Source organism: Denticeps clupeoides, chromosome 9 (assembly GCF_900700375.1).
Source record: "Denticeps clupeoides chromosome 9, fDenClu1.1, whole genome shotgun sequence".
In the NCBI taxonomy this organism is placed as follows: domain Eukaryota; kingdom Metazoa; phylum Chordata; class Actinopteri; order Clupeiformes; family Denticipitidae; genus Denticeps; species Denticeps clupeoides.
In genome coordinates, this window is record NC_041715.1 from 21534256 (window position 1) to 21554684 (window position 20429).

At 38.5% G+C, this 20429-nt stretch overlaps 1 protein-coding gene across 16 annotated transcripts in view; it reads left to right on the top strand.

The window, feature by feature from the left end:
- Nucleotides 1-391: 391 nt before the first annotated feature.
- neb (nebulin) overlaps nucleotides 392-20429 on the top strand; it is a 58926-nt gene continuing 38888 nt past the window's right edge. For 15 of the 16 annotated variants that reach the window (XM_028991987.1, XM_028991986.1, XM_028991990.1 and 12 more), the window contains exons 1-53: nucleotides 392-473; nucleotides 1157-1274; nucleotides 1460-1525; nucleotides 3888-3935; nucleotides 4873-4989; nucleotides 5073-5183; nucleotides 5426-5530; nucleotides 5618-5722; nucleotides 6085-6189; nucleotides 6716-6820; nucleotides 7487-7591; nucleotides 7713-7820; nucleotides 8032-8148; nucleotides 8341-8442; nucleotides 8696-8803; nucleotides 9274-9378; nucleotides 9459-9557; nucleotides 10056-10160; nucleotides 10261-10368; nucleotides 10545-10658; nucleotides 10751-10948; nucleotides 11036-11143; nucleotides 11235-11333; nucleotides 11459-11563; nucleotides 11651-11758; nucleotides 11880-12191; nucleotides 12268-12474; nucleotides 12615-12719; nucleotides 12990-13097; nucleotides 13184-13495; nucleotides 13588-13794; nucleotides 13872-13976; nucleotides 14086-14193; nucleotides 14274-14585; nucleotides 14671-14877; nucleotides 14963-15067; nucleotides 15321-15428; nucleotides 15528-15839; nucleotides 15945-16151; nucleotides 16240-16344; nucleotides 16541-16648; nucleotides 16737-17048; nucleotides 17401-17607; nucleotides 17730-17834; nucleotides 17920-18027; nucleotides 18130-18441; nucleotides 18525-18728; nucleotides 18833-18937; nucleotides 19053-19160; nucleotides 19240-19551; nucleotides 19675-19878; nucleotides 19966-20070; nucleotides 20196-20303. In XM_028991987.1, the coding sequence (XP_028847820.1) occupies nucleotides 1481-1525; nucleotides 3888-3935; nucleotides 4873-4989; nucleotides 5073-5183; nucleotides 5426-5530; nucleotides 5618-5722; nucleotides 6085-6189; nucleotides 6716-6820; nucleotides 7487-7591; nucleotides 7713-7820; nucleotides 8032-8148; nucleotides 8341-8442; nucleotides 8696-8803; nucleotides 9274-9378; nucleotides 9459-9557; nucleotides 10056-10160; nucleotides 10261-10368; nucleotides 10545-10658; nucleotides 10751-10948; nucleotides 11036-11143; nucleotides 11235-11333; nucleotides 11459-11563; nucleotides 11651-11758; nucleotides 11880-12191; nucleotides 12268-12474; nucleotides 12615-12719; nucleotides 12990-13097; nucleotides 13184-13495; nucleotides 13588-13794; nucleotides 13872-13976; nucleotides 14086-14193; nucleotides 14274-14585; nucleotides 14671-14877; nucleotides 14963-15067; nucleotides 15321-15428; nucleotides 15528-15839; nucleotides 15945-16151; nucleotides 16240-16344; nucleotides 16541-16648; nucleotides 16737-17048; nucleotides 17401-17607; nucleotides 17730-17834; nucleotides 17920-18027; nucleotides 18130-18441; nucleotides 18525-18728; nucleotides 18833-18937; nucleotides 19053-19160; nucleotides 19240-19551; nucleotides 19675-19878; nucleotides 19966-20070; nucleotides 20196-20303 (7548 nt within the window). In that variant the 5' untranslated portion in view covers nucleotides 392-473; nucleotides 1157-1274; nucleotides 1460-1480. The remainder of the gene's footprint in view (nucleotides 474-1156; nucleotides 1275-1459; nucleotides 1526-3887; nucleotides 3936-4872; nucleotides 4990-5072; nucleotides 5184-5425; nucleotides 5531-5617; nucleotides 5723-6084; nucleotides 6190-6715; nucleotides 6821-7486; nucleotides 7592-7712; nucleotides 7821-8031; nucleotides 8149-8340; nucleotides 8443-8695; nucleotides 8804-9273; nucleotides 9379-9458; nucleotides 9558-10055; nucleotides 10161-10260; nucleotides 10369-10544; nucleotides 10659-10750; nucleotides 10949-11035; nucleotides 11144-11234; nucleotides 11334-11458; nucleotides 11564-11650; nucleotides 11759-11879; nucleotides 12192-12267; nucleotides 12475-12614; nucleotides 12720-12989; nucleotides 13098-13183; nucleotides 13496-13587; nucleotides 13795-13871; nucleotides 13977-14085; nucleotides 14194-14273; nucleotides 14586-14670; nucleotides 14878-14962; nucleotides 15068-15320; nucleotides 15429-15527; nucleotides 15840-15944; nucleotides 16152-16239; nucleotides 16345-16540; nucleotides 16649-16736; nucleotides 17049-17400; nucleotides 17608-17729; nucleotides 17835-17919; nucleotides 18028-18129; nucleotides 18442-18524; nucleotides 18729-18832; nucleotides 18938-19052; nucleotides 19161-19239; nucleotides 19552-19674; nucleotides 19879-19965; nucleotides 20071-20195; nucleotides 20304-20429) is intronic. The other variant, XM_028991988.1, reaches the window with a different exon arrangement.

The window sequence follows — 20429 nt, forward strand, 5'->3', positions numbered from 1 at the left end:
AGTGCAGATGATTAGCGTTGAAATCCCTCAGTACTGGAGTTGTGGCTGGCTGATTCTGGAAAGAAATTCATGTTCTCTTACATCAGGAACAACATTATTGTATTGTTATTTAGGCAGTTCTGGACTGATTTCTTTTCTAGCTGTAGAATGATATAAGGCCATTTACAGGAAACTTTGGAGCTGTTCACACTGAACTGAGCTCTGGCCTTCTCCCGTGATTATTAATCTTCAAATTTGGGCCTTTATCATGGTTGATTCATAACAGAATTGCTGAACAGGTGTTCTTTCTGAGGAATCACTGAGGTAAATTTAGCTTTTGAAACCCGAGACCTTGTGTCTCTCATTGGTTGGCTGGAGCACATGATAACTGGGGTTCAGCTGCAGCTACAGGCTGTAGCCCAGCTTTTCCAGGGAGGGAAGAGTTGGGGAGGCTCTGGCGGCTTGGGAAACGTTACAAATCTCTAAAGTCACGGGTAAGCATTCAAAGACAAAAAGCCGTTGCAAAGTTAACTGCTGACATCAAAATGGCTACAGGGACCAGATCTTCTTCAAATCTCTTCACCTCGCCTGTTGTTGGACCTTATTTGCCAAGACGAATGCTGAAATGGAGTGATGCTGGTGGTGCTGGAGATAACCCCAGTTCTCCATTCAACAACAGGAGTGTAGAAAGATTATTTATTCCTTAATGGAATGACCTCAGACCTTGGGATACTAAGCAAAATCTACCACTCGCCATTCACCACTGGGGGCAGTGGCAATGGCACTGGCGGGACCTTGGTTCTTTTTCTTTATTACTTTATTTTCTTTATTGAGGAACGATCTATGGAATATGATTTTTAAAATGTGAACTAATGTCATGTGCTTAAATAGGTAGACAGTTTTGCAGTCCTATATTTAACCTGCAGCCTCAGAAGGCATTGCAGCTACACCAGCTAAACAAAGCCAGCCAATCAGGCAGCAGCATTGACTTACATGACAAATTGCTGGAGCACCATGAGGCAGCTGTCAAGAAGCTTCAACCAGGAGGGTGTAGGGGTCCTGGATGGCAAAACTGCTCATTGATTGCGGCCTGCAGTAAAACAGTCCTGTGAAAAAAATTTAATTATTTTCTGCTGCCTACGGGCTTCCTTCCTGACACATGTCTATCTTTGTACAGGTTTGCAGACACATAATAAGTGGATTTATCAGCTTGGGATCCTAGTGAATGGAAAGTGAAGGGCTTCTTTACAACAAGGTCCTTGGGAATACTAACAGTACAACTTTCTTGACAAGTGGTATGTTGTCTTGAGCTATTTTCATATTTGCTTTTTTGAATGTGTTTGAATAATATTACTCTACTGCAGAATGTGAAGATTCAAATCATTCAAAGCAGCAGTGGTATTTTATGTAACATGTGGTGTTTTATGTAACGTTTGGAATACTACGATGTCACTTGAATGTTTTCCACAACCTTGTGCAGGTTTTCTAACGCTGTACTATCATGGACACCGAGGAAATTGAGGAGGAGTATGAAGAAGAGGCTGAGGTAAGAAATGAAACCTCTCAACAGCAGAAGCTAATGTGGTTGTTTTACCTGATTTCCCACAATCCCTAAGTTTCCACCTAGAAGCCCTTCAGAGTACAGCCTATGAATAGTCAAGTCTGATGCTGACCCAGTCAGCAATTCAGTTTCAGCCTCCAGACATCTGCAAGAAGATCCTGTTTCAGAGAACCTCCTCCCAGTGTGCTGTCATATTAATGAGAACACAATGACACATATCCACTAATAGATTACAGATTGTTTGCCCTACACCTTTTATACATCATTCATCAATTATTACCCAAACTGAGGTCATTACTCAACAGCTATTTTTGTTGGAATCAGTCTACATATTTATTTGAATATGTTTTTTTAAGAAGTGCAAAAAAGATTATCTTTACACCTACACCTATTTACTGAAATTATAAAAAAAAAACACTAATATTGAAGATATTGCAAGACCTGGTCTGTACCAGCATAAGAAATGTAATCCAGTTTTTAAAACATCTTCTACTTATTCCATGGATTAGGTAAACACATCTATAATGTTTGATTTTATAGCTTTGCTGTTGAAATTGTTTTATTGTGTGTGTTTAAATTGTTTATTTGTGCTGCTTTTTGTTTCATATTTGTCTTGATATTTACTAAATGAGTGAAATCAGAAGGCACACTTTAATCTTTTCTGGAGGAATAAGATTAAGAGTAGCCTAGTGGCTAACACACTTGCCCAGGTTCAAGCCTCACTTACTACCTTGGTGTCTTTGAGTAAGACACTTGCCCTAAGTTGCTCCAGGGGGACTAACTACTGAAGTCGCTCTGGAAAAGGGCACCTGATAAATGCCATAAATGTAAATGTAAAGTTGGCCTAGTATGGTCTTGTGATCTGTATATTGTTGAAATTTTATAAGGGAAACTTAATTGTCATTCCATGTTGGAAACTGGAAGTATATGCTTTACTACAGATTCCCTTTTAGGATGTCAGCCATGAATTGGACAGTTCCATTTATTGGAATGTTTCCCTTAAATCTGGTATAAACACACTGAAAATGAAACAGTAAGCCAGCTTCAATTATGAGATGTATGTACTGTGAAGAAATGAATCTGAACGGGTTTGAAGAAGTGTAGTGCATGCCGAAGATACAAATATAGAAGTGGACATCTATGGCAGACTTGCGGGGAGGCAAATGAGATGAGTTGCAGTGTAAATCACTCTCCTGTAGAAGTGTTGCATTAGTATCACACTGGGAGTATGCATGAAGCGGACGAGTCTCGCAGGTCAGAATGAGGAGATGAGGGCGTTCTCTGCATTTATGATGCCATTATTGTCCTTTCCGGCCTTCCTTCTTCCTCTCTGTTGTCAATAGCGGTGTCCCAAAATAATGCTTCCAATTACATAGGTCCTCATAAAGAAGCCGCTTACTAAATTTAATCCCCACAGTGTGCCTTTTTCACACAGCAGTGTCATTAAATTTAGTGTTATATTGGAAGGGACTGGTCATCTCTAGAACATTTCAGATTGGTTTATCCTCTGATGCAGGGCTTGGGCTCATTTGAAGTATTAGGGGTGGTGAGCGAGATTAGTTGAGATGGCAGCCTTTTGTCTAGTGATAATGTCCATCCTATGATGTAATTCATAATTTTAACTACCGAAAAGTGGTGTGCGGATCATGTGGAACATGTGGTGTCTTTCTGACCTTCAGTTTCTCTGCAGCATTGGCACAATAGACTTAGCTGTAAATAAGAATAGGTGTGAGGTCACCTGGAATGTTTTGTGGCCACAGTTCAGAAGGTCCTGTCAGTCAAGCTGGTTTATCTGCAGAAGGATCCAGTTATCTGATGGTTGGTTGTAATACAATAAAATGCAAATTAAAATATGAAAGTGCATTTTGCACTTTCTGTCCTGAACAATTCCAGAGTTACTGTTGGTAAGGTAAAAAAAAAATCTACTGCCTAAAAAAGTGAGAGTGAAGTGATTGTCATTGTAATACACTGAAGCACAGCACACAGTGCACACAACAAAATGTATCTTCTGCATTCAAACCGGTAACCTTCTGATTATGGGGCCACTTCCTTAACCGCTAGGCCACCACTGCCCCTACATGCATAGTATGATACAAATTTTGACTGCAAATGTGTATTTGGTACTGCCTCCTATTTGATTATCCATGTGGCAAAATCATACAAACTGGCTTCTTTTGTGCTAGGCTCAGAAGTTGCACCTCTTGGGCTAGTCAGGAATGGACATTTCTATTGACGAGGTGTTGCATTATGAATAAAGCCATAATTCCAGAACTGGATAAAGAACTGGGTTTTTATTTCTTTCTTATACCTCTTATCCTAAATCCGCAAGTTTGTTACTTATTTATAGTATTATGAGGAGACCTCCATGATTACACAGCAGACAACAATGCAAGAGGTAAACATCCTGCGGTAGTGAGTGGTAGTAGATGCTTCTGGCTTATTCTGCTTGCATGCCCCAGGCCATTTTACACTCATGCCCCAGGTCAGTGTACACCTCTGTCCCAGTGTACACCAGGATTTAATAGGATTCAATCTCTTTTTCATTTAAGTGGGACTTTGATGGAATGAGAATCTCCTTACTCATGCCCAAACATACCTATAGGCTTGCCAACTTGACTGGCAGTGAAAATGAAATGAAAGTCAATGCAGCAAAATTTGCAACAGTTCAATACAATAGATAGCTGAAATAATGTTAAAATGTGGCACAATGTTAAAGGATATAATAATAATAATAATAATAATCATCATTATCATCATCATCATCATGAATCTCCTTTGTGGCACATACCCAAGGGCAGTCTGATTGGTTGCTTTAGATTTGAATAATTATGAATAAATTAATGAATGAATAGGAATTGGTTATTATATTCTTTAATTTACAAAAAACATTAGGCAATTAGAATTCCTGTTTAAATGAAACATCTGTGAGGCAAATTACCATCATAAATCTACCATTTACATATCTGCTCTAGTTACATATCTGCTCATTATGTAGCATACATGCTGCAGTGTTAGGGATGTTGTATGCATGTCTTGTGTCAGTAAGCATCTGCATGAAAATTAGGTGTCTCCATTGATAACTGGGTCTTTGTCCTGTTCACTAATAAGCATTCATGTTCGCATCACCTGTTAGTGTTAGCCATGGAGCATCTGTATCATTCAGTATCAAAGAGTATTTATCATGGAAATATTGAGTTGCAGTAACCAGTTAACAGAATAATATTGTTTGCTATAATTTCTTTAGATCTAGTAGTTAGAGCATTATTCATTAGTATCAGACTATCATTTACTGTTTGAGTTGTTAAGAAACTTTCTTCTTGCTTACCTGGCAGCTTGGACCTGGAGGCCTGCCCAAGCGCAAGGTCAAAAAGAAGGTCAAAGTGGACACCTCCAAATTCATGACTCCTTACCTGGCCCACAGTCAGAAGATGCTGGATCAGTACAGTCATGTAAGAAATCCTCTTTTTTCACTGTCTGTCATTTAGCCTTGTGAAAGACAACCGTCTAAGTGTCTGTCTACACTGTTTTACAGAACAAGTACCGTGAGGCCTATGAGAAGTCTGTGAAGGGTCAGCCTTATATCATATCCTCGGATGTCCCTGAGATGATCCGAATCAAGAAGGCCCAGGAACAACTGAGTGAGGTAAAGGAGCTTTTATACAAATTTAATTTGAACTTCTAATCTGGTTTACATGGTGGATTTAATGGATTTAATTTCTAATCTGGTGTAAATGCCTGCATTGTATAACTATTCAGCATCGCAGCACTGGTCAATTGTACCAGATTCAGCTTTATTAAGGTTTTTTGAATTTGTGCGTGTCTCCACCATTCAAGGTTGTCATAATCAGATTTGTTAAGATTCTGTTATAAATATTTTCATCACAGGTTAAGTACAGAATGGAAGGGGATAAGGCCAAAACTACGAGTAACTATGATGGCGAGGCTCGTGAGATTTCTCACGTAAAGAAAGTGTCTGAGCTAATCAGCAAAGTAAGATTTTGTCAAACTCACCAACAGATTCCTATACAGGAACTGATTGTTTGGGTTGATGCTCACTTGTACATGTTTCCCTGACAGGTGCTCTACCGGCAGAAATGGGATGAGACTAAGGACAGGTACCTGCTGCCTCCTGATGCTCCTGAACTGGTCCTTGCAGTGAAAAATGCTGCAAACTACAGCAAGGTTGGAATGTAACTGTTCACTGGCAGACTTCAGTCAAATGTAGTCTGAACAACTAAACTCTAAAATCCATATCAAACTACATTCTGTTCCGAAATAATGTGTTTTTCATTGTTTGACACCAAAGTTTACATCATACATCCAACACAGGCACATTTTCCTTTCTTTTTTTTTGTTTGTTTATGTGAACTATACCAAGCATTTAATGTAGATAATGAAAATAATCTCCACACGCATGTCAGACCTAATTACTTTTTAATGTAGTCAGCTCATACAAAAGGTTGGATATAGTCTGATCTAATACATGGAAGCATACGTGCCCATTATTGGACCATTTGCTAAATTTGCCTTCCAATTACTTTCAGAGACTGTACACAGAGGCGTGGGATGAGGACAAGACAATGTACTACCCTTACAGCGACAGCCCTGAACTCCGCAGGGTGGCCAAGGCACAGGAAGTCCTAAGTGATGTAAGATAATAAAAATATTTCATATTAATAAACCATGAATGTATGTCTAACATAACTGATTTCTCAGATAAATTCAGAATGTTTTATCTACAAAATCTGATTTTTTTTTTTTAATCTGAGTCCTAAACTTGAGAAAGTCCCAAAATAGCCATGCCCACAGCATGGACAGGTCACTGCAGTTTTGGAGATGTGATGACAAAGCAATCTAACCATTATAATTTGGCCCTTGTAAAAGTAACTCAAATTCTCATGCTTGTCCATTTTCTCTGTCCTTTTAAAAAAATATATGGAATTCACCTCAACCCTCATAATGTTATGGCTGATTTTATGGCTAGTGTATATTCTGTTTTCTCTGAGATTACAATGCACGTGGATGTACATAAATCCATTTTTCCCAGCAAGGTGTTTAGATCTCTGCTAGACAGTTTAATGTCTCTCTGGGAGTCAGAGAGGCCATAGAGGGGAAGACATCCAAAAACACACAAAGGAAGGGTAATTTTTTGGTTGTTTTTCGAATCATTTGCAGATCAAATACAAGAAAGGTCATGATGAACGCAAAAGGAAGTACACCTCTCTTGCTGATCCCCCTGAAGTGGAGCTGGCCAAGAAGGTGTTCACCCAGCGTAGTGACGTGAGTTTCTTACCCCTCCACCAGCACTGCCACTCTGTAATGTTGAAGACTTTGACCATGCAATGATGTCTAAAGTGATGTTGTTCAAAATTCTGGCTAAATGTCATGTATTTATCTGTTGCATCTTTGCCATCAAGTACAATTGCTGTTTTTAATAGTGTGCAGGGACACATAGCTACTGGGTAAAATCTTTGTTGTTCACATAGTTTTTATGGCTGTTTTTTACACAACCTCTGCTGTTGTCTTACAGCTGTAATCTTAACTTTAAAAGAGTTGATTAATGTTGAGATTTGTAATTTGGAATGACATTCTATGCAATTTTACAATTTTATCAATTAAGGTAATCACTGTCTTCTTGTCGTTGTATGCTCTGTATTGTAAGGCAACTTAAAAAGAATGTTCTTGCAAAGAACATGGAAACATATTTATGGGCTGGTTAAATGTAAGGGTAACTTGAATATGAAGCTAAGTGAAAGTGATTGTTACTTGTGATACACAGCAGCTTAGCACACGGTGCACACATTGAAATTTTTCCTCTGCATTTAACCCATCACCCTGAGTGAGCAGTGGGCAGCCATGACAGGCGCCCAGGGAGCAGTGTGTGGGGATGGTGCTTTGCTCAGGGGATGGTGCTTTGCTCAATATTCAATATTCTATTCCCCACAGCTCAAGTACCACGAAGACTACAACAAGAATGTCAAGGGCAAGTGGTGTGAGACACCTTACTTTGATATCGCCATTGCAAGAATGGCAATGGACAATATAAACTCTGTAAGTTTAAGATCAGAATCACTCAGTGTACCCCAGTTAAGTGAGAGACACAGACCATGTAGCACAGATTGACCTCTGACTGTCTATCCTAACCACATCTATGCATCTTTTTGAATAACAGAGAAAGTATGTGCAAGCATTTGAAGAGATAAAAGACCAAATCTATTATATGCAAACCGAGACTCCAGAATACAGCACTCACAAGAAAGCTGGAACTAACGCAAGCTCTGTAAGTTCCATCCTGTAGATTCATGACTTTTCTCTAATTAAATGTATGACTGTGGTAATGTTGATTAAATGAATTTAAAATTATGCTGATAGTATAAAAAAGCAACATGATTATGAGTTTGTCATCTGTCCAAATAAGTAATCAACAGAACCACATGGAAATGAATTTGAGCTAGAGGCAGGTTGTAGTTGACATTTATTTCTGTTTACAGGTTAAATACAAGAAGGACTATGAGAAGGCGAAATCCGTGTCTGACTACAACGTTCTCCCAGCCACAGAAAACCCCCTGCTCAGACAGATGAGATATGCAGGCTCCATCCTAAGTGATGTAGGTTGCACAGCAAGGACACTGGAGATCATTGCCCACTTCATTTCCAATATATATTGACTTAATATGTGCCATGTACAAGATTTACTCATCTTGACATTATAATTCACTATTTTTTTTATCCTAACTCTAATTCAACTCTAATGGCACTTTTGTTGACTGCTGACCTATTGTGATATATTTACAATCTAGAAAGTATATAAAGCCAGCTATGAAAAAACAAGGGGATTCAGCATAAACTACTGTGACACACCCAAGTTCAAGATGGACAGCGTTCTCAAGAAATTCTCTGATGTAGGTTCCTCATCAAGTTGGTTTAAAAAATATTACTGTTCTAATATGCAGAAAATAATGTGTAATGTATATGAATCATTAATCCCCTGGAAATATTAGACTATCTGGTACAGATAGATATGAATGTTACTTAAACAGATGTAGGACCAGAGTTTTTTTTAACCATACCCTAATGTTATTTATTTACAATTGTAATCTATTTAATATTCTCATACATTAAGTACTGTTCATATAATTCTCTTTTACATTACAGACCCATTATAAAGATAAGTACGATAATGAGGTGAAGGGACATTATATTGGCAGCTATGAGGACATCTTTATGCTCCACTGCCAAAAGATGGAGGAGTTTAAGAGCGAGGTGAGTGGATCCGACATGGCAGCAAATGTTCTCATAAACCTATCTCTTTCAGGGGAAAAATATATGTGAGATGTTTTCTATTTTAAAGTGATTTATTATTGTAATTTTGTCATTTTGTCAGTTCAGGTTGAGACCAGTTGAATATATTTTGGAACTCAATGCAAAGTATTCTATTAGAATATTTGGAATAGCCTGTAAACATGGTGGCTCACTATTGTTGAAGCTCTTTGAGATTATTTTTAAAAGCAAACAAAACTTTTATTGCAAGATTTATGTCAGAAAACAATAAAAACTAACAAGGTGAAATTGGTTACTTTGTATAGAGGACATGATTAAATTTAATGCATATACTATCTGAAATTGAATGCATACAAAATATTGTTAACTGTCATATCTGTTTAAGTTTAATATGTAATGTAATCCATCTGATCTAATTGGATTTCCATTATTTGTGATTTTCTCTTTTCTAGCAAAATTACAAAGCTGATTATGAAGATATGAAGACAAGATGTTTCTTTCCCCAGACATTTACACCTGAATATGAAGCTATTAAGAAAGTTCAACAGTGCAAGGATGTGAGGGGTCCAGTTCTTGTCTTAATTATTAGTGTTTTCCACTCAGCCTGAGAATAACTCTGATGCAAATGTTTCTCTAGAAAAAGTACCGACTGCATCCAGACAAGGTCAAGTTCACCCAAGTAACAGACTCACCTGTCCTGGTGCAAGCAGCCATTAATGCTAAACAGCTAAGTGATGTACGTGTCTTCTATCTGCACACAAGAATCACATGAATAACAGGCCGCAAAGACTGGTCTGTTGAGAAACGCACCATATTAACAAAATAGTAGAAATAAATAATACATGTGCAATGACAGGTTGTTTTACTTGATTAAATGTGATTAAAACGTGTCCCCAAATAAAACAATGAAAAAGTGTCTTCTTGCTGATTAGTCAACAGTACCACCTAGTGTACATTCTGCAAGGGGCTTGACTGTTTACCAAGGGTTGTTCGATGTCAGACGTAGATAGACATTCACATGGGCACTTTCTCACTCATATTTCACAATGTATAGATTTATAGATAGCGGACTGTATGACACTGTTTTTTTTTTAATAGTAGATCATTTTTATTCAATAAAATGCATTATTGTCGATGTTAACATGGTAACATGCGCTATGGCTCAAAAAGGAACATTTTCAACCAATAATCTCAAGTTTGGTGGTTTTGACCGTAAATCTGTTTTATGTTCCAGCTGAATTACAAATCAAAGTATGAAGAGACAAAATTCAAGTGCTTCAGACCCCCAGACGAGCCTTTCTTCATTCAGTCAAGAGTCAACGCTTATAACCTTAGTGATGTAAGGTTAATTTACATTATGCAAATACAATCTAACTTATTATTATTTACAGATTGCATAAAATGTGCACCAAAGTCAGAACTTTGTTCATGTGTTGCAGAACTGTTACAAATATGACTGGGAGAAAAACAAGGCCAAGAAGTATGAAGTGAAGGGTGATGCCATCTCAATTCGAGCAGCTCGAGCTCACACTAACAACATTAGCGATGTGAGTATACAATGAAACTTACAGATCTAGAAATAAAATTAGTTTGCATAAAGTATTAGTTTGCATATGTTCTTCCAAAGGCAGAATAAATGCAGTTGATATTTTTATGTAAAAATCAACAGGCGGTTCACAATGGTATAAACAGTATGCATAATAAACACTGATTTTGCATTCAGGTAAAATACAAGAAGCAGTATGAGAAGAACAGAGGACGAATGGTTGGGGCTCTCAGTATTAATGATGACCCCAAGATTTTGCACTCTGTCCATGTTGCCAAAATCCAAAGTGAAGTAAGCAGGAGAATGCCTTCATTATTTTATCTTGATTTTGATCATGTTTTTTTTACACTCTGCTAACATATCTACACTGAATGCTTCCACAGCGTGAATACAAGAAGGAGTATGAGAAGATTAAGGTCAAGTACCACACCCCATTAGACATGATGCTGATCACCCTGGCCAAGAAGTCCCAGGCTATTGCCAGCATGTCAGGCTATAAGCGTATCCAGCACCACTACTTCCTACCTTATGACAGCATTTCGCTGGACACTGCTAAGAAGGCAAACATGATTCAGAGTGATGTAAGCAAACTATATTACTTTCATACAAAGAATATATAAGTATGGAAAGGATATTCATTACATACTTAATAACTTTAAACGCTGCAGAATGAATACAAAGCAGATTACAACAACTACACTAAAGGATCTTCTTGGGTCATATTGGGCTCCATGGATGTTGAGAAAGCCAAAAAAGCTGCTGAGGTTCTCAGTGAGGTATTGTATGCTTGCACACTGTTCATATGCAGTGCTGTGTTTCTGTCATTGTTCGCTTTAACTTCATTGTACTTTTTGCTTGACATCACAGAAAAAGTACAGACAACATCCAGACACCATTCCCTTTACTGCCATTGATGATCATCCAATCATGATGCAGTGCAAAGTCAACCAGATGCAGAGGAGTGACGTGAGTTCATGTGGTGCTTTGATCCAAAAGTCTCTTCAGTTGTCCTCACACAGCTCTTTGCCACTATGCACAATTATAAATTGTACCTGTAAGAGACCCTTAAAGCAGCATGTATTACTCTGCAGCTCCACTACAAGAAAGGCCTGGATGAAATTCATCAGAAATACTCCCTGCCCCCAGATGTCCCAGAGTTCCTTCAAGCAAAGTGCAATGCCTACAATGTCAGCAAGGTATAGCCCTGTTGTCATGTTCAAGATCTCATGTCTGGCTAATGCCCAACCTAATATTTTTGAACTGGGACTTGTCTTTTATTTCAGAACTATTACAAGATGGCATGGGAAGAAACCATTGCAAAGGGTTATGACCTCAAGCCTGATGCTATTCCCGTCCTTGCAGCAAAAGCAGCTAGACATGCAGCTAGTGATGTAAGCAACTTTCTATTTCTATTTTACTTTATTTTAAAATAAGACTGCAGTGGCTGATTGCAAGAATGGTCATGTGCAATGCTTCCAAAATTCTTATTTCATCTCCTGTGTTCACTCTCAGTACCAGTACAAGAAAGAACATGTAAAATCAAGGGGCAAACACATTGGTTGCTGCAACCTGCAGGATGACCCCTTGCTAGTGCACTACATGCAAGTTGCAAAGATACAGAGTGATAAAAACTATAAAAAGGACTACCACAAATCCAAGCTCAAGTACAGCTCTCCTGTAGACATGTTAAGTGTTTCTCAGGCCAAGCATGCTTCTGAAGTGCAGACCAATGCTGGCTATAAGCAGCTCATCCATCGCTATACGCTTCTTCCTGATGCTATGAACCTGGAACTGGCTCGTACTATGAGTGGTCAAGCTAGTGATGTAAGTTAAAATATTCAAAGTTTTAATTTAATTTCGAAAATGTTATTTTTAATGAGTACTTTTTCCACAAATACAGGTGAACTACAAAATTGACTATGAAACAACGGTAAAAGGCACCAGCTGGGTGCCTATTGGCTCACTTGAGGTGGAGAAGGCCAAAATGGCGGCTGCTGCTTTGAATGAGAAAAAGTACAGACAGCACCCTGACAAGATCAAGTTTACCAGTGTTGTTGATGGTCTGGTTATGGAGCAGTACAAGCTCAATGCCAAGCAGCTGAGTGATGTGAGTAACGGTGGGAGGAAAAATAGTTGCTGGCTAATAAGCTATATACATTCTTGCTATATTTAGATTAAACTAATTCAATTCAGTTTTATTTATCCAGTAAAGTACTTGAATCTTTTAATATGTTTCTGCCTTTTCAGAGATTGTACAAAGCAAGTGGTGAGAAATTCATGCATACTTACCACCTCCCGGCTGATGCACCAGAGTTTTTGCAAGCTAAATACAATGCCTCCAATGTCAGTCAGGTGAGTGCACTGGTCAATTACATTCATACTCTCATTGTACACTTGGTAAATATCTTTTTTTTTCTCCAATATATTTTTTGTAAATTTGAACCAAAATACATACATGCAAAAGTATTAATTACCAAAGTGATCACGTACAATAACTAAATACATAGACAAACTAACAGTGAAATGCTAGTTACACAATATCCATCCACTATAATAACCCCATATTCAAGCCAGATATGTATTATTATTAACAGAGTGGTATGTTCTTTGTTGTTGTTGCAGACATACTACACATTTGCCCACAAACAAGATGTTCTTAAAGGGCATCAAATGAAGCAGGATGCCATTCCTATTGTTGCTGCAAAGGCCTCCAGAGATATTGCTAGTAATGTAAGGATTAGTAGTAAAATATTAATTGTATTTCAGCCTGATTTGTACTTTTGGTCTCATGAATTACATTGCCTTTTCTCTGACAGTACAAATATAAACTGGCTTATGAGAAGGCAAGAGGCCACCACATCGGTTGCCGCAACATTAAGGATGACCCACTACTGGTTCACTACATGGAGGTGGCCAAAATGCAAAGTGACAGGAACTACAAGAAGGACTACCACAAGGCCAAGCTGAAGTATCACTCCCCTGTAGACATGCTGAGTGTTGTCCAAGCCAAACAGGCCTCAAAAGCACAGACCAATGCAGGCTACAAGCAGCTCATTCACAATTACACCCTCCTGCCTGATGCTATGCATTTGGAGCTGAATCGCAACATGATGGAAATTCAGAGTGATGTGAGACACATTTCAACTTTTTTACTGATTGGATGGAAGGAAAACAAATTATTAATTTATAAACAAAAATGAATTTATTTGCATTCTCTTAGAATGTCTATAAGTCTGAGTACAACAACATCTACAAGGGGGCTGGATGGGTCCCTATTGGCTCCTTGGATGTGGAAAAGGCTAAAGCAGCCAAAGCAGCATTGGATGAAAAGGCATATCGCCAGCACCCTAGTAATTTCAAATACACCAGTCTTACAGACTCTATGAACATGGCCCTTGCCATGACCAACTCAAAGCAGCTTAATCAAGTAAGTCTGTGATGATCTGAAAATACTGCTAACACTGTGTTGTTTTTCACAATAACAATCATAATAATTTTTTCCAGGCTGCATACAAAGCCTCTGGTGAGAAATATATGCACACCTATCATCTGCCTGCAGACAGCCCTGAGTTCCTTCAAGCAAAGTACAATGCTCAGACAATGAGTGAGGTTAGAAGGTTTTGCCATTGCATCCTTTGCAGAGATTTACATGATGTTTGGTTCAAATTCAATTCCATTCAATGTATTTAGTAGTGGATACAATTCTCCATTGTTTTAGACACACTACAAGCATAAATGGCTCGAAGACATTGCTAAAGGATATGACATGAAAAGTGATGCTATTCCCATTGTAGCGGCCAAGCAAGGCAGACACATTGCCAGCAACGTAAGTTGTATATTTTATTTTATTGAAAACACATTATATAGATGATTGCCATTATTTTATTTTCATAATTTTCACCACAGTTTCAGTATAAGAAGGCATATGAGAAGACAAAAGGCCATCATGTTGGCTTCCGCAACATTAAGGATGACCCCCTGCTGGTTCACTACATGGAGGTGGCCAGGATACAGAGTGAGAGGAACTATAAGAAGGACTACCACAAGTCCAAACTAAAGTACCATTCTCCTGTGGACATGCTGAGTGTTGTTCAAGCCAGACAGGCCTCTGCAGTGCAGACTAATGCAGGCTACAAGAAACTTATTCACAACTACACTCTCCTGCCTGATGCCATGAGCCTGGAACTGGCTCGCTCAATGAACATGAGCTCTAGTGATGTAAGCTGATTAATAAAATCAATGAATCATTTATTTGTGTGTCAATCAACTCATCATTTAACTGCCTTTCTATGTCTTGTCTTAGGTGGAGTACAAGAGTGAGTACAACTCTATTATGAAAGGTATGGGCTGGGTGCCCATTGGATCTCTGGCTGTAGAGACAGCAAAAGTTGGTGGACAGATCCAGAGTGATAATAAATATCGCACCCACCCCTCAAACTTCAAGTTCCACAAGCTTATGGATTCTATGGACTTGGCTCTAGCCACTGCCAACAATCAGATCATGAACAAGGTATCAGTGAGAGTGAGACAATTCAAAGTCTCAAATGGTATACATCACTATGTTTTAGGACACTTCTGTATTTCTTTGATTACAGAAAGCGTACACTGCAGCTTGGGACAAGGACAAGCTCCATATTCACATTATGCCTGATAGTCCTGAGATTGTTTTGGCAAAGGCCAATGCAATCACCATGAGTGAGGTAAGTTTGTTACTACATTACCTTGTAAAGCAGCTTTGGTCACTGAGAAATAACCAGAATAAGAAATAAATACATTAGTGACAAAAATTTAATTTTATAGTAATATAATACCTTACAATCCATAAAATGTCAAAACCAATTCATTAAACACAATTCCTTTAGTTTATTTTAATAATGTTGAGAAGATGTTGCTAAATTGAAAATTAAGTTTTTCATAATTGATTTCACAAAGTTTTTTTGAATAATTTTCCAGAAACTTTACAAAGCTGGCCTGGAAGAGATGGCCAAAAGGGGCCATAACCTCAAAGCTGATGCCATTTCTATCCTGGCTGCAAAATCTGGCAGGGATATTGCCAGCAATGTAAGTTAATAAATTAAGGTTTTATTTCAATTTAATTAAAAAGATTTAAGTTTTTTTTTTGTCTCTAATCATCTAACTAATTTTTCAATCGTATTTCAGTACAAGTATAAGTTGGCATATGAGAAGGCAAGAGGCCACCATGTAGGTTGCCGCAACATTAAGGATGATCCCCTGCTGGTTCATTACATGGAGGTGGCCAAAATGCAGAGCGACAGGAACTACAAAAAGGACTACCACAAGGCCAAGCTGAAGTACCACTCCCCTGTGGACATGCTGAGTGTTGTCCAAGCCAAAGAGGCCACAAAGGCGCAGACTAATGCAGGCTACAAACAACTCATTCACAATTACACCCTCCTTCCTGATGCTATGAGCCTTGAGCTGGCTCGCTCTATGAATCTCAGTTCTAGTGATGTGAGTGAAATGCTGAATTCTAGTAGTTTGAGATTAATTACAGAAATGACAATGTGGAGAAACAATGAACATTAATCAAACCAATAAATACCCTCTATGTTATAGGTGGAGTACAAGAGTGAGTACAATGCTATCATGAAAGGTATTGGTTGGGTACCCATTGGCTCTCTGGGTGTAGAGACAGCAAGAGTTGGTGGAGAAATACAGAGTGATAATAAATATCGTACACACCCTTCAACATTCAAGTTCCACAAGCTAATGGACTCCATGGACTTGGCACTAGCCACGGCCAACAATCAAATCATAAGCAGGGTATTAGCTGATTGAGACAATTTTTTTATTTCTTTTTCATACTGGTTTACATTTGACTAAGGATATTCCTGCATTTGTTTGATTACAGAAAGCATACTCTGCAGCTTGGGACAAGGATAAGCTCAATATTCACATTATGCCTGATAGTCCTGAGATTGTCCTGGCAAAGGCCAATGCAATCACTATGAGTGAGGTACGTTCTGAATTAGATTGGAACCACAAAAAGCAGCTAAGGTCAATAAAAATCTGCTTTGGCATTAACCTAACCCAGTTGGATGTAGATGTTTTTGCTTTTATGTTTAGAATGTTTTATTCTTACATTATATGTACATTACATTATATGTAAAACATGAACATTGGTTCAAACAGAAGTTTGCTGTTTTCCACAGAAAACCTACAAAGCCGGTTTGGAGGCTATGAAGAAGAAGGGCTATGATCTGAGAGTGGATGCTATTCCTGTGCAGGCAGCAAAGTCTTCTACCCATATTGCCAGTAATGTGAGTACATTTGGAGAATTCCTCTCATTCATGTCAACCAGAGTTCCAGAACGGGATGCATTGTGATGAAATGTCATTTCCTTTGTAGTACAAGTACAAATTGGCTTATGAGAAGGCCAAAGGCCACCACGTTGGTTGCCGAAACATTAAGGATGACCCCCTGCTGGTACACTACATGGAGGTGGCCAGGATACAGAGTGACAGGAACTACAAGAAGGACTATCACAAGTCCAAACTGAAGTATCACTCTCCTGTGGACATGCTGAGCGTTGTCCAAGCCAAAGAGGCAACAAAGGCACAGACTAATGCCGGCTACAAGCAGCTCATTCACAATTACAATGTCCTTCCTGATGCCATGAACCTAGAGTTGGCTCGTAACATGCAGATGATTGCCTCAGATGTGAGTCTGTACCTCCTAGCATTTCTCAAAATTTGATTTTGTACATCTATGAAAGTGATTGTCATTGAACACAGCACAGCACACAGTGACACAATGAAATGAGTCCCATCACCCTTGGTGACCAGTGGGCAGCCATGACAGGCGCCCAGTGAGCAATATGTGGGGATGGTGCTTTAAGGGGGCCGCTTAACTGCCAAACCACCACTGCCACTTAATTTTAAACACATTGCAGACATTCATATGTAGCAGTTTTAATATTAAAATAAATGAATGTAGACTTTCTTGAGGTATTTCATATATTCTGGCTGGAGGCACCATGATGATATTTCTTACCCCTTTCTTATATTTACAGAATATTTACAAAAGTGAGTATAACACTTACATGAGAGGATGTGGATGGGTTCCTATTGGTTCTTTGGATGTGGAGAAAGCCAAGACAGCGGGCAAAATACAAAGTAATAACCTTTACCAGACACATCCTAGCATTTTCAAATTTACAAAAGATATGTTCTCCATGGACCTGGCACTGGCATCAGCTAATAACAAGATCATCAACAAGGTAACTACACTATTTAATTTGGTTTCAGTGAAATGTACAATATTTTGTATTTTTGTGTGGTGGTTGAGAGGCAGCAGTGTTTAATTCCTGCATTTTACTTTTCTTTGTTATGTTTGTCACAGCAAGCCTATGCAGAGCAGTGGAACAAAGACAAAACATCTATTCACATTATGCCAGACGCAATGGATGTTACTCTTGCTCGGCAGAACAAGGTCATCTACAGTGAAGTAAGAAGATCTACCAAAATCACAATTATATTCCTAAGCATCTTTTTTTTTGTGAGATGTTAATCATATGAACACTTTTCTCCAGAAAATGTACAAGCTTGCCAATGAACTGGCAAAGAAGAAAGGCTATGATATCCGTACTGATGCCATTTCAATTCAATCTGCCAAGTCCTCTACAGCAATTGCTAGTGATGTGAGTTCTGTTTCCTACATTTTCATAAAAAAATATTTGTTATTAACTGTTATTTGAAATAGTGTCTTAATGTGAGCTAATTGTGTGTTTGGTTCTCTGCAGTTCAAATACAAGGCTGGTTACCGTAAGCAGGTTGGCCACCACATTGGAGCACTCAGCATCCAGGATGATCCACTCCTCATGCTGGCTTTAAACTCGGCTAAGATTGCTAGTGATGCCCTATACAAGAAGGACTTCAACAAGTCCAAGACCAAGTTCCACCTCCCAGTAGATATGCTGGCCTTTGAGTTGGCCAAGAAGAACCAAATTCAGGTCAATGATGCCCACTACAGAACCTACCTGCACAACTGGACCTGCCTGCCTGACTCCAATGATGTTGTACAGGCTAAACAGGTCTACGACTTACAGAGTGATGTGAGCTTACTTACAACAAATTTTGTTTTGTTTTGCATTCAGATATGAAAATGATTTGATTAATTGATTATCATATTTAATAGGCTGTATATAAAGCTGACCTTAAATGGCTGCAAGGTTTGGGATGGGTGCCCATTGGTTCACTAGATGTTGAAAAAGTGAAGAAAGCTGGTCAAGTCCTGAGTGACAGGATGTACCGCCAACACCCCTGCAACTACAAATTCACCAGCACAACTGAAGCCATGCCAATGGTCCTGGCTAAAGCCAACGCTGACATTATGAACAAGGTACTTCCAGCACATATACAATCTATGTTGTATCAGCAATAAATCCTTTGAGAAGCATAGATTTCTAATTCTAAATTATGTATTCATAATTATTATTTTCCCAGAAAATGTACACTCAAGTTTGGGAGAAAGAAAAGTCCTCAATTCACATAATGCCAGATGCAATGGATGTGGTTCTTGCCAAACAGAACAAGGCTAACTACAGTTTGGTAAGATAAGAGATTAGTTATTATTTCACATTATCGTTTAGAGGTGAATATGTACCAGAGTTTACATTTTGTATTCCAAAAATTTTCTTTTTCCTTTGTGTTTTACTTTATTCAGAAAATGTACAAACAAGCAAATGAAGAAGCTAAGAAGAAGGGCTATGATCTACGTCAAGATGCAATTTCTGTCATTGCAGCTAAATCAGCCAGAGACATTGCAAGTGATGTGAGTTTAAATGCATTATCATTGACACATGGAACACAACATCTTCACTTATAACTCTTCTTTTTTCTAACAACTTTAGTTCAAGTACAAGGCTGGTTACCGTAAACAGGTTGGCCACCACATCGGAGCTCGCAGTGTCCAGGATGATCCACTCCTCATGCTTGCTTTGAACTCGGCTAAGATTGCCAGTGATGCCCTGTACAAGAAAGACTTCAACAAGTCCAAGACCAAGTTCCACCTCCCAGTAGATATGATGGCTTTTGAGTTGGCCAAGAAAAACCAAATTCAGGTCAATGATACCCACTACAGAACCTACCTACACAACTGGACCTGCCTGCCCGACTCCAATGATGTTGTCCAGGCTAGACAGGTTTATGACTTACAGAGTGATGTAAGTTTTAAGCTACAGAGTTGTTTCTTGAGCTGTATCTGTGTGATGTTAACATCTGTTTAGTATGTACTTCTTATGGTTATTTTTAGGCTTAGAATGAGCCCTTTTACATTTTATTTTCAGGCCATGTACAAAGCAGATCTTAAGTGGCTGCAAGGTTTGGGATGGGTACCCATTGGTTCGGTTGATGTTGAAAAAGTGAAAAAAGCTGGGGAGGTCCTTAGTGAAAGGTTGTACCGCCAACACCCCAGCAACTTGAAGTTCACTAGCACAACTGAAGCAATGCCAATGGTCCTGGCTAAAGCTAATGCTGATATTAACAACAAGGTATATTTGCTACTATGATTTGTCTACTATTTTTGTCTACTATTTCAGATGGGACACCTTGTTTTAAACCCTGCTTTGTTTTCACAGAGGAACTACATTCAAGCTTGGGAGAAAGATAAAACCAAAATTCACATAATGCCAGATGCAATGGATGTGGTACTTGCAAGACAGAACAAAGCCAACTACAGTGTGGTAAATAGTGAAGAAAACCATTTTCTCTTTTGCTCTGTAGTGATCATTTGTTAAAATATTACTACAATTCTGTGCATTGACTTCAATTATTTAAGTATAATCATTTTAGTTTATTCATTTAACAGAAAATGTACAAACAAGCAAATGAGGAAGCCAAGAAGAAGGGCTACGATCTACGACAAGATGCCATCCCTGTTATTGCAGCTAAATCAGCCAGAAACATCGTCAGTGATGTAAGTGTTTTGTTTAAGTTACAATTTAGTTTGAACACTTGGAACTGTCACTCTTTGGTACTTTTTTTAAACAATTTTTTTATTTAATTTAAACACGAACAGTATAACGCACACTTGAACTGCTCA